This window comes from Stylophora pistillata, chromosome 14, assembly GCF_964205215.1.
Source record: "Stylophora pistillata chromosome 14, jaStyPist1.2, whole genome shotgun sequence".
NCBI classification, from domain to species: Eukaryota; Metazoa; Cnidaria; class Anthozoa; order Scleractinia; family Pocilloporidae; genus Stylophora; species Stylophora pistillata.
The window spans coordinates 14,478,270-14,491,746 of NC_142532.1; the positions used below are offsets into that span (position 1 = coordinate 14,478,270).

A 13,477-nucleotide genomic window follows, 5' to 3' on the forward strand; every position below is an offset into this window, starting at 1 on the left:
AGCAGCAACCCTTCTAAAGCTGTACTTTATTCATGCTGTTTCCATAGACTTAATGCTATCTTTTTCACCCTGTACATCTCCGTTGCTTCTTTCTCTTCAGCGTAACATCGCTCGTTTATCGTTTTATCCTGTAAAAAGTTCTTGAAGTAAAAATTTGCCTTGAGTGTAATAAGTTTCAGGTTTTAATGGACTTTATAAGGGACTAGAAATTCGATTGATTACGCACTTACAAAAGCATTGATTAATTTCTTTTCAGGGGAAAAGATGCCTAAGTAAAGTGCATTTCGCAAAAGTTTAGATATGAAACCTCAGGAATGGTGACGGGGTTCTTAACGATAACAAAACTCCCACTTCGAGCGTTTATGCAATTTGTTTACCCAAGAGAGAAACGCCCCTGGTATCACGACTAAGTAAAGTTACAAAGTAAAGCAATGCAAGTGTTTATTATTTAAGTTACTGTTTCTAACTGAAGTCAATGGAAGAAGTCTTGGAGTGATATCTGTTAGGAAAAATCTAATCACCTAAAAGTATGACCTAACACAACAAAACTATTTAACTACGGGTCACTATTATAAGCCGGCCAGATCTTTTTTTCTTTTTTACAGAGGACATTTCGCCACCAATCACAACTTTAAACTAGACCGATCATTTCTCAGGCGGTACTGTATGTTCTGGTAAAAGTTTTGTAATTGTTCAAAAAAAACCCATGTATTTACAGGCTTATTGAACAACAAATCGACGGCTTACTAGTACAATATTATGCGAAACGAAACGAAACCAGGCGAGATGTAACGAAATTAAAAGAATAATGCAGATATATTTTCTAATAAGTTAAAGGTGACTTTCACGAGGATTTGGAGTAATCTACCATCAATGAGAAGGATTTTTATTCATTTTTCAAAGCAGCAAGATAAGAAGAGTTACAATTTTTTGAAATCAACTATTTTCACCCTGCGGAGAAAACGTGACGCCTTTCATGTCACGAAAATACATTTACCATTTCAAATCAGTATTTGACCGAGGACTTTTGCCTTGATTTATTTCTTAGATCGTATTTAAGTAAATGCGAAATGGACCATTTACACCCTTCAATAACAATGTCTTTCTATTCAGGTCACACAAATACGTTCAAAAGTCACTATCCGAGGGCAAATATGCTATTTTAAAGAACATCAAAATTCCAAGGGACAACCATCAGACCGATAAACACTCTATTGTCTTTATTGTTCACCACTAAATTTTCTTCCTCGCGCTAGTTGAAAAACAACGAAAACCCACTAAATGCAGATTAATCAAACATGTATTCATACGTACAGCCTGTCACAAATGTCATTAATTCGCAACTGTACATTAGCTAAATAATACGTTATACCTGTCAGAATTGAAAAGTTATTGTTTTACCGATCTCCCTAACTTCTCGGCCGTCAAGCCATTCAAATTTTTTCACTGATTTTCCGCGGACGGGCACTACAGGCCGATAGTGTCTCTCCACGGATTAACTCTATCGCGTCTCGTGATCAATTTAAACCAGTACGAATCGGATAAAATTTAGCTTAGTGGTGAACTACAATTCCCCTCAGCGGGTATTAACGATGTTGTCATTCTCGTTTCACACGATAGGTTTTAATTAAACGCAATATCGAATTAAGAAAGATCTTGGCCATCTCCACCTGCATTAACGTTCAGTATCTTCATTCCCTATCAACAACAACAGCAACAACAACAATCATTACTTCTACTCTTGTATTTGTCAAGTTAAAAAACAATATTGAAAATAAAATGAGTATTGGCTATCTCGAATAACCATTGGGACTAGCGGAGCCAGGTACTCAGTAGACAACAACATTGAATGAAAATGAATTACTGATCAGCAACAACATTATAGCATCAAATACATACTAGACAAAATAATTTATATCAAGGCCTACAAAGGTCTACAGAATTTAACAAACAAATAACTAAGAAGATAATTTGGGAAAAGACAGAATTGCAACCTAAGATGATATAAATACATATCTCTGATTATAATTCAAAACGAGATCGTATTGCACTGATTCCTTAAATTTTGAAAGACTTTTCACTCATAGACTTCCATACTGTAGGACCTTTAAATCTTATATTGAACATGCCATGATTTGTTCTTGCTTCAGGTAAAGTTTTTGTACCTGATAGCAATCTTTTTGCGAACTCTTTTCGCGGGAAGGTCCTCAGCCGGAGTAAGCGCATCTTTTAACTTGTTCTTTCCCCTTCCTGAAGACAGGTTTGTGTCAGAAGGAAAGAAAAGGAAACGGCACATATGATATTTCACAACGTACGTTTTGAAATATTATACCGAAGTTCTAAAATCTTTGTTACACGTTTTTGCATACCTTTGTGCTCTTTCGTCTTTGATACTTGCCTTCTATCAGTTGCTGAAGAAAAGAAGAAATATATCACGTAACAAAAAATCTACTTCCTACTTCTCATACAACAGAATCATTAAACAATGATGAAAAAGCAAAACCGACTGGTAGTTGACATGTACGAGTGAAACTTCTAGCAAACGTTCCACGTTTGGACACCCTCTATGCGTGACTAGAGTATATACTCAATGAAAAATGAATCTAGTTATTTTTTATCTTTTCGTATACTTTCTGCCTTTCAACCTCCACATTCTAAAGGCAAACTATTCTACAGCAATAAATTATAACATGAAGTTTCCATCCTCCATAGTTAAATATTATGGATTTTTACCTGAAACTTTTGAAGACATCGGGTTCCCCACTTTCTATAAACAATGGAAAAAAACATCATTTGGTCACATCGTTTGTGTAGATATAGACTTTGAGAACAGCGATGATTAAGTCACTGTGATCTCACCTCACAGCAAAGTTGTAAAAGAAATGGTTTCTTCCCCTTTTTTCCATGGAATTCGTTTTCCGATTTACAGCAATTTTATAATAACAAAGATGCACTGACGTTTCTTGCAGGATATAAAAATGTATAAAAAAGAGATTAGATCTCCCGGAACAGGACACGTATTTTATGGGTGTACCATAACAAAAAAGAATACCTTTTGTTTCTTTTCAGTATCACTCACAATTATCGCGTCTTAAAAAGATTAAGAGATGTGTAACAGTCAAAAGTAAACATCATCTAGAGATCGTGGAACCAACGATAGATCTTCGCCAGTTTAATGGAGAACACCTTGCTTTGTGACCGTGTAAACATTATTATTATTGCTTCTATATTTGTGTTTAATATGGCTAATTTTAATTGAACAATCCTTCAAATACTAAGGGGAGAAGGAGATCAAGCTCATCAACATTCCTAGGAGTACTTTGCTCAGCATCTGTTGATACATCACCTGAAGGAAAAGGTGACATAGCTAATAAGTGGCATGAGAAAACTGGATCATCGTGAGGTTTATCGCATTACGTCAATCTCTCATTACTCAATAGCTAGATTTTTCGCTAGCTTTTTTCTGAAGTTTCACCGTGAGGAAGAACTTATAAAATTCTGTCATATTTAGACGATGCAGGCGAGCATGCTTTACAACCTTTACCATGGGGTTTTTAAGTGAGCTATTCCTAACCCAAAGAATCTATGATTCTAGGGCACCCCGCACTGAATACGAATATTGGAAAAAGCTTACATAAAATAGGTTCAAAACTTCATCCTGTGATTAAAAAGATATCATACAAGTAACTTAACTGAAGCCAGGGAATACACGTGATGCTGAAAATTGTAACTTGCGTTGAATATCACTCGATGAACTCGTCTAGCCTGTATCTGTTCCTGTTGGGGACTCAACTAGAAAAAGAAGCTTCTATAAGTATTCTTTCTTTCTTCAGTTTACTTTTCAAACCCGCATTTTATTTTCAGTTGTGTAATTTGCCTTGAAAATCGCTAGTTGAGCTTGTCTCGCCTTTATCTGTAACTGTTAAGGAATCAATTTTAGAAAAAGGAGCGTCAATGAATTATCTTTCTTCCTCTAGCGAATTTTTAATCCCAGGGTTATATTTCATCTGTTCGTTTAGTCAAAAGCTTCCTTTTGGATAGTTTTTAAACCAAATAAAACACTGCCCAGGAGACAGTAGAAAACTGAACTTTTTGTGAAATTTGTTTATCTGACTTTCACTGATAACAAGTCTGGTTTAGTTGTTTTTATGGTAAAGTACTTGTACTTAGGTCATTAAATTCAATTCATTGCACGTACTAGATGCGGTACTTGTAGTCAGTGATGAAAAAGCTGCAAACAAGAAAATAAAGCAATGATTTGCAAACCATAACTATCACAGAAGCCTTATGTACTTATGTACTTGTTGTGGTGTGTAGTCTTTAATAGTTCGGTCAAAGCAGTTTTATGAACAGATTTTAAAAACATCAAAAAGGCCTTCAAGGTAACAATATTCTCTTAAACCAGCAATAGTCTTCTCAAGAAAAAAAGGTGACAACCGATATAAACTGGTAGAAAAGGAACAACAGTTGACGACAAGGGTATTTCACTCTCAGTTCTTCAGGGTATGGTTCTTTTGATTTGAAACATACCTGCATCGTCTGTCACCCTTTAGATGAAAACAGAAGAGGTATATCTGTATATTTTCAAATTGCAACGTTTTTTAAACGTGTGTATGTATTTTTAATTCACAAGAATGTATGACATTTTGGACTCCAGATACTCCCACTTATGCACACCTATATGTACATTTCATTATATCAATTGGTTTAGGCGAGGTCATATTAAAATTCCATCAAACGAGCAATATCTTTTAAATTGTGTATCTTTACCTTTATCAAGTTCACCCAAAATTTCAGCATCAAGCTAACGCCTACTTATGAGGGCAGATGTCCAGCTTGTTGTTCTGCTCCAAAACTTATTCGACTTCCCCACGCAACCAACAACTTTGGAGGTGATGAAATGCCTTATAGTGGCGTCGGTTATCACTGGGTCGATACCATTTACCCTCATGTGCCTAGCTAAGGAAGGCACATTAAATGCTACAGCTTCCCCACAGCCACATCGAGAGGGCTTTATCCTATTATTGACAAAGAAAGCCAAATGATAATTATGGCTGGTCAAATTTTATAATATCCAAAAAGTAATAATAATAAGAATAATCAATATTTACGTTTTGATCGTTAGAAACAGTAATTGATCCCAACAAGTTCTTCGACACTTTGTCGATGTCATTGCAAACTTGCTTTGGCAACTGAACAGATGTGGCAGTGACATAGGATACTTCCACGTAACATGGCAGCACAACTTTTTCAACTTTTTCCTCTACGAGAATGAACAGCTCTGGCAAGCCTACCTTCTCAAGAATCTGCATTAAATTTAATAGACAACAGATCTTACGTGAGACATGATTAAATAAAAGTCACGATTTAAACAGGATTAATGCAAGATTTTGTTTTGACCCGTAATTTTCGGTTATTTCTATTTACCAAGATTATGGCTTTAACTTCCTATTCATGCACTTATTAATTTCGACCTGTTTTAAATGGATTAACCTAATCAGTAAATATGAGAACTGAAGTGTCGGCATATAGAACTGGTGTATCCCATCCTAGTGCGGCTATGGGGCATACTAGGAATCTCCATGACGAACAAACATTTATCAACTTTCTTTGTTCCCCAGTTTTACATTAGTAAACTCACCGTTTTGCATAAAAAAAAACCCAGGAGAGAGTAGGACACCAAGGCCTTCTGATCTATGACTAACTCTTGATCGTCTGCCATCTCTACCAGAAGATCTGTAAAATGGTCAATGTCGCCATCAGTGGCTGTGGACAACTTCTGCCGCATGAACGCAGTGACAACTGCCACACTTGCGCTTGCATCGGTCATGGCATTTTCTAAAAGTTGATACCTGTCTCTGTACGTTTTAGACCTGTACAGAGGGTCTAGTGTTTCGAATTAAATTCTCATCACCTAGATAATACCCTACGAGAAAGTACATGTATATATTAATAAAAATTTCTGAAATTTCCCTGTTTGAAGTTTACATTGGTAGATAAGACATATTTCAGTGTTTCTGCTTGTAAAAGGCAATTGAAAGCGAGAATTCATGATGTACTTTAATTACAAATTATAACAAAGTGCGCACGTTGTTCCCTACTAATTACTGGTGAGCAGCAATGGTTTATATCCATATATAAGTGCTACCGTGCTGAAATAACATGAAACTGAAGTGAGTAACTGCTTTTAGTATCGACCGCAGTTGTTGAATTGAAAGCGAATCAAAAAACTTCTCTATTCTTGTAAAATGTAACCGGAATTTTCAATCTTGCGCTCGTTTCTTAGCAGGTGAATACTACTCGGCTAAAAATCTTCGAGCGAGACAATCAGCTCAGAAAGAGAGCTCTATTCAATTGTGTGGCAATGCAGTGATTATTATGAGCATGAATGTACAACATTATTTTCTTACTTGAGTGTTTATCCGTCAACATTTGTTGTCATGATGGGGAATGTTCTAGGAATTTTTCTCCCGTGGTAACTCTTGGTGCCACCCTTGACAAATATTTAATATTATTATTAATAATCCAGCCATTTGATAATACTAACGAATCTACACTTGTCTCAAGATTTAAAAAAGAACATATTAAATTTTAATATCCCAAATCAAATATAGAACAAGAAACCACCAAAAATAGGGAAACCCATTGAAATAGCTTGGATACAAATTGAAGGCTTACTTGGTTAAAGAGGGCTATTGCAACTTGCTTCATTGTCGCACTTTTTTCACAATCATCCCAACCAAATGGAATGGATATCTTGCAAACGGCATCCATTATCGCCTTGAAAGTCATTTCTTAGAAAAAAAGTATTCAATACAGATTAATGGAAAGCACACATCTCCTAACACCCAGTAACGTAAACCTGGAAAACTATCAACTTTAATGTCGTCATTGTCTCAGATGGCACCTGCATATGCGAGACCATAGAACTTAAGATCAAAGATTTAGAATTAAATGTTTGTGATTTTGGTCTGTGGTTTGAATCGATTAAAAAATCTTTTTTCTGTGAAACCACATACTACCTAGTAGCAATCAATTCATCTTCCATGCTGACTAGGGAACAGTCCTCTGAGACTCCTCCTTCGGCTATTCATTGATAAAACCTCCCCACCGGGACGAATGCAGTATAAAAGAAAAAAGAGAGCACGACATACCTTGTAAAATATCTTTATTACACGACTCGGGCAGTCAGAGGGCCAATAACTAAAATCAACCAATCAAAATGCTCTATTGCCGGTCCAATATTCTCTAAGTATTGGACCGGGCACTGTCCCGAATGGTCCCCAATGATACCACATTTGTGTCCCTTTGAACTTCAGTCGTATAATAAATCTTTTATTAACCAAGCTTGCTCGGGACCGTACTAAAAGAATATCGACCCTCGGTCTTTAATGTACGGACCTCGCTGCGCTCGGTCTGTACTGTCAAGACCTCGGGCCGATATTCTCCCAGTATGGCCCTTGCGCTTGGTTAATAAGATATATGTATTGCCAACAACAGAAAGAGCAGCTTTTAGTGCCGTCGTTTTGGCAGACTGTGGGGCTCCAAATAAGACAGGTAGAGCACATCCACCGAACTTCTTGACGACAAGGTCATAATTGGCACCAATGGCGACACATGCGATGGTCATAAGACCTTTAGGGAAATTATTAGCCAGCAGATTTTGCTCAGCCAAAATAAGATTCTGCAGAGCTTACCCGTCATCAATGGCTACAACATCACAAGAATTAGAACAAATGCAATTATTTCGTTGCTGTTACTATTTTAAGTACATGTATATGTTATGTTAAGACTACTACTCATCTTCAGATTTTCTCCATTATCTAGATTTAAGATTTTTCTGGTGGCAATGCATGCATGGGTATAATATTGCGCAGATACAACAACATATGCCTTTATTTGTGTAAAAGGTACCTTTGCGTCGATTGTGCATGTAAGCCCGGAGTAACATACTTGTTATTCCGGTCAAAACAGGAAGGGATGTATCATCCAAAAGGATGTAATTCTGTGAATCCCTTGGAATGACACTTCCGGTATCATCAATGTGGATCGACTTGTTCAGGACCCAAACATCTGTGGCTTGCTTTCCAATCACCTGGAACAATAACATTCCAACATATCAATTGATATATAAAAATGAAAACAATCATAGATATTTCTCTAAATTTGTACCAAGTGTAGAAATTAAGACTGCAATCAAACTGGGTCGACTACCTGTAGAAAGTTGCAATTCATTCACTATAGTTTCTATGTTAATTTATATATCTGGTTAATGAGAAAAAAAACCTTTGCACGTGGCGAGCATCAGCACCCCTAAGCTAGTCACTGAATAAGATAAATGGGTATCGCAATATACTGGCAATACAAATTACCGAAAACTGGTATCATTTTCCGCCGCTCTTCGCGTGGTTTTTTCATGTAGGCCTTACATAGTCCATACAAGTATTGCGAAAGGAAAGGGTCCTTTGTTTTCTGGATCCATACTGCATCGCTTTTGAATGCATTTATGCTTAACAAGGGTAGATAGGGGTAAACGTGATAGAACATGGGTTACCTAGGGTAGACGAGGGTGACCGCGGTAGTGCATGGCTAAACAAGGGTAGATGGGGGTAAACGGAGTAGAACATGGGTTACCTTGGGTAGATGAGGATGAACGTGGTGGAACATGGCTACACAAGGGTACAAAGGGGTAAACGTAGTAGAATATAGGTTAACTAGAGTATATGAGGGTGAACGTGCTAAAACATGGCTAAATAAGGGTAGATGGAGGTAAACATGGTAGAACATGGGTTACCTAGGTTAGATGAGGATAAACATGCTAGAACATGGCTAAACAAGGGTAGATGGGGGTAAACGGGGTAAAACATGGGTTACCTAGGGTAGATGAGGGTGAACGTGGTAGAACATGGCTAAACAAGAGTAGATGGGGTAATAGTATTAGAGTAGAGGTTACGTAGGGTAGATGTGGATGACCGGGATAGAACATGGCTAAACAAGGGTAGGTGGGGGTAAACGGAGTAGAACATGGCTTAACTAGCGTAGATAAGGGTGAACGTGGTAAAACATGGCTAAATAAGGACAGATGGAGGTAAACGTGGTAGAATATGGGTTACCTAGGGTAGATAAGGATAAACGTGGTAGAACATGGCTAAACGAGGGTAGATCGGGGTAATGGTGGTAGAATAGAGGTTACCCTAAGGAAGATGAGGATGACCGTGATAGAACATGGCTAACCAAGGGTAGATGGGGGTAAGCGGGGTAGAACATGGCTTAGCTAAGGTAGATGAGGATAACAGTTGTAGTACATGGCTAAACAAGAGTAGATAGGGGTAAAAGGAGTAGAACATGGGTTACCTAGGGGAGATGAGGGTGAACGTGGTAGAACATGGCTACACAAGGGTAGAGGGAGGTAAACGTGGTAGAATATGGATTAACTAGAGTAGATGAGGGTAAACGTGGTAAAACATGGCTAAATAGGGGTAGATGGAGGTAAACGTAGTAGAACATGGGTTACCTAGGGTAGATGAGGATGAACGTAATAGAACATGGCTAAACAAGGGTAGATGGGGGTAAACGGGGTAAAACATGGGTTACCTGGGGTAGATGAGGGTGAACGTAGTAGAACATGGCTAAACAAGGGTAGATGGGGGTAATTGTGGTAGAATAGAGGTTACGTAGGGTAGATAAGGATGACCGTGATAGAACATGGCTAAACAAGGGCAGGTGGGGATAAACGGGGTAGAACATAGCTTAACTAGCGTAGATAAGGGTGAACGTGGTAAAATATGGCTAAATAAGGGTCGATGGAGGGAAACGTGATAGAACATGGGTTACCTAGGGTAGATTAAAATGAACGTGGTACAACATGGCTAAACAAGGGTAGATGGGGGTGAACGGGGTAAAACATGGGTTAACTAGGGTAGATGAGGGTGAACGTGGTAGAATATGGCTAAACAAGGGTAGATGGGGGTAATGGTGGTAGAATAGAGGTTACCTAGGGAAGATGAGGGTGACCGTGATAGAACATGACTAAACAAGGGTAGATGGGGTAAGCGGAATAGAACATAGCTTAACTAGCCTAGATTAGGGTGAACGTGGTAAAATATGGCTAAACAAGGGTAGATGGGGGTAAAAGGGGAAGAATATGGGTTACCTAGGGTAGATAAGGACAAACGTGGTAGAACATGGCTAAACAAGGGTAGATGGGGGTAAATGGGGTAGAACATGGGTTAACAAGTGTAGATGAGGATGAACGTGGTAGAACATGGCTAAACAAGGGTAGATGGGGGTAAATGGGGTAGAACATGGGTTACCTAGGGTAGATGAGGGTGAACGTAGTAGAGCATGGCTAAACAAGGGTAGATGGGGGTAATTGTGGTAGAAGAGAGGTTACGTAGGGTAGATGAAGATGACCGTGATAGAAGTTGGCTAAACAAGGGTAGGTGGGGATAAACGGGGTAGAACATGGCTTCACTAGCGTAGATAGGGGTGAACGTGGTAAAATATGGCTAAATAAGGGTAGATGGGGGTAAACGGGGTAGAACATGGGTTAACTAGGGTAGATGAGGGTGAACGTGGTAGAACATGGCTAAACAAGGGTAGATGGGGGTAAATAGGGTAGAACATGGGTTACCTAGGGTAGATGAGAGTGAACGTGGTAGCACATGGCTAAACAAGGGTAGATGGGGGTAAAGGGGGTAGAATATGGGTTAACTAGGGTAGATGAGGGTGAACCTGGTAGAACATGGCTAAACAAGAGTAGATGGGGGTAAACGGGGTAGAACATGGGTTATCTAGGGTACATGAGGGTAACCGTGGTAGAACATGGCTAAACAAGGGTAGATTGGGGTAAACGGGAAAGAATATGAGTTACCCAGGGTAGATGAGGGTGAACGGGGTAGACTATGGCTAAACAAGGGCAGATGGGGGTAAACGCGGTAGAAGATGGGTTACCTAGGGTAGATTAGGGTAAAGGTGGTAAAACATGGCTAAACAAGGGTAGATGGGGGTAAACGCGGTAGACCATGGGTTAACTAGGGTAGATGAGGGTGAACCTGGTAGAAGATGGCTAAACAAGGGTAGATGGGGGTAAACGGGGTAGAACATGGGTTACCTAGAGTAGATGAGGGTGAACGTGGTAGAACATGGCTAAACCAGGGTAGATGGGGGTAAACGTGGTAGAACATGGGTTACCTAGGGTAGATGAGGGTGAACGTTGTAGAACTTGGCTAATCAAGGGTAGATGGGGGTAAACGTGGTAGACCATGGGTTAGCTAGGATAGATGAGAGTCAACGTGGTAGAACATGGTTAACCAAGGGTAGATGCGGGTAAACGTGGTAAAACATGGGTTACCTGGGGTAGCTGGGGGAAAACGTGGTAGATTATGGGTTTACTAGGGTTGATGGGGATAAATGTGGTAGAACATGGGTTACCTAGGGTAGACGGGGGTAAACGTGGTATAACATAGGTTTCCTAGTGTAGATTATGGTAAACGTGGTAGAACAGGGGTTACCTAGGGTAGATGAGGTTAACGTGGTAGAACATGGGTTACCTAGGGTAGATGGGGGTAACTGTGGTAGAACATGGGTTACCTAGGGTAGATGGGGGTAACTGTGGCAGAACATGGGTTACCTAGGGTAGATGGGGGTAACTGTGGTAGAACATGGGTTACCTAGGGTAGATAGGGGTAAACGTGATAGAACATGGGTTACCAAGGGTAGATGAGGGTGAACGTGGTAGAACATGGCTAAACCAGGGTAGATGGGGGTAAACGTGGTAGAATATGGGTTACCTAGGATAGATGAGGGTAAACGTTGTAGAACTTGGCTAATCAAGGATAGATGGGGGTAAACGTGGTAGACCATGGGTTAGCTAGGATAGATGAGAGTCAACGTGGTAGAACATGGTTAACCAAGAATAGATGCGGGTAAACGTGGTAAAACATGGGTTACCTAGGGCAGCTGGGGATAAACGTGGTAGATTATGGGTTTACTAGGGTTGATGGGGGTAACTGTGGAAGAACATGGGTTACCTAGGGTAGATGGGGGTAATTGTGGTAGAACATGGGTTACCTAGGGTAGATAGGGGTAAACGTGATAGAACATGGGTTATCTACGGTAGATGAGATTGAACGTGGTAGAACATGGGTTACCTAGGGTAGATGATGGTAAACGTGGTAGAACATGGGTTACCTAGTGTAGATGAGGGTGAACGTTGTAGAACATGGCTAAAAAAGGGTAGATGGGATTAAACGCGGTAGAACATGGTTTACCTGGGGTAGAAGGGGGTAAACGCGGTAGAACATGGGTTACCTATGGTAGATGGGAGTGAGCGTGGTAGAACATGAGTTAACTAGAGTAGATGAGGGTTAGCGCTGTAGAACATAGTTAATCAAGGGTATATGGGGGTGAACGTAGTAGAACATGGGTAAATTAGGGTAGATGTGGGTTAATGAGGGAATACAAAGGTAACTGATAGAAAAAGGTTACATAGGACATATCGTGCAACATACATGATCGTAATAACACTTAGTATTAATGTGTATTAATTATTGGGACATGATATGGACCTAACATGAACGTTTTGCCCATTTTTCCACCGCAAAATTACCAGACGACAGCTAACTTGATCTGAGAGGCAAGTTATACTTGAGGTTCAGTTTTCACTCCCAGTTTAAGGTCAAAACGAGTATATTGGTTCATCGTTCCCTCTCATATCTAAAGTTCCGTCGCCTTCGTAAATTACTTTACGACGCAGGGATATCAAAGACGTTGTGCGGCCGCCATATTGGCATTACGTTCACTTATTCTCAGTATTTCAGGCAAAACTCGCAACGCAACGCGCAAACTCGCGCGTCAACACGCAAGTACTTCAACTGCGCAGTCTGGGAGTAAATTTTTGAGGTTTTGGGTGGATGTTGTGAGGCCCTAATAACTATTAGGCCGAACTTCTTCGAAAAATTTATCGTTTTTATTCTTGAATAGGAGTGAATGAGCGAGTCTTTGCGCGAGTGGAAAGCAGTGGACTTCAAGTGACTGCATCATCATGTTTGGCGATATCAGTCGTCACTCACATCGTTGCCATCAAAGGCTGCTAATTACGTGTTTTAATTGCATGATAAAAACGTTAAAATACACCTCTTCTTTTTTCTTTCTAGAATTATGTCAAAGCTGTTTCCTCTTTCCGTGTGCGCCGATAGGTTCGGTTTCAAAGATTTGATCAGTAGGTAACTTTAAGCAATAGCCTTTTTACCATAATTACAGTTGCAAGTAAAAACGATCGACCTCGGTACATGTTTGGGGAATAAACCACAAAAAATGTCCTTTCAACTAATGAGAGCCTTAAGCAAGGTAACCCGTTTCCCATAGAGTTTTAAAATATCGTAAATGATATAAATTATAACATTCCCTAAACAATGGCCATGGCTGGCATGTACAGATGAAAACAACCTGATGCAAGGAACGGTCAAGGAAAGTT

The 13,477-nt window shown here is 39.5% G+C and overlaps 1 protein-coding gene across 14 annotated transcripts in view; it reads right to left on the minus strand.

Annotated features, from left to right (window-relative positions):
* Positions 1 to 424: 424 nt before the first annotated feature.
* LOC148716693 (uncharacterized) overlaps positions 425 to 13,477 on the minus strand; it is a 35,370-nt gene continuing 22,317 nt past the window's right edge. For 2 of the 14 annotated variants that reach the window (XM_088745106.1, XM_088745107.1), the window contains exons 4-7: positions 7,915 to 8,095; positions 6,679 to 6,794; positions 6,411 to 6,493; positions 5,747 to 5,926 (exon numbers count right to left, since the gene is read on the minus strand). In XM_088745106.1, the coding sequence (XP_088601232.1) occupies positions 6,419 to 6,493; positions 6,679 to 6,794; positions 7,915 to 8,095 (372 nt within the window). In that variant the 3' untranslated portion in view covers positions 5,747 to 5,926; positions 6,411 to 6,418. The other 12 variants (XR_015995352.1, XR_015995350.1, XR_015995348.1 and 9 more) reach the window with 12 other exon arrangements.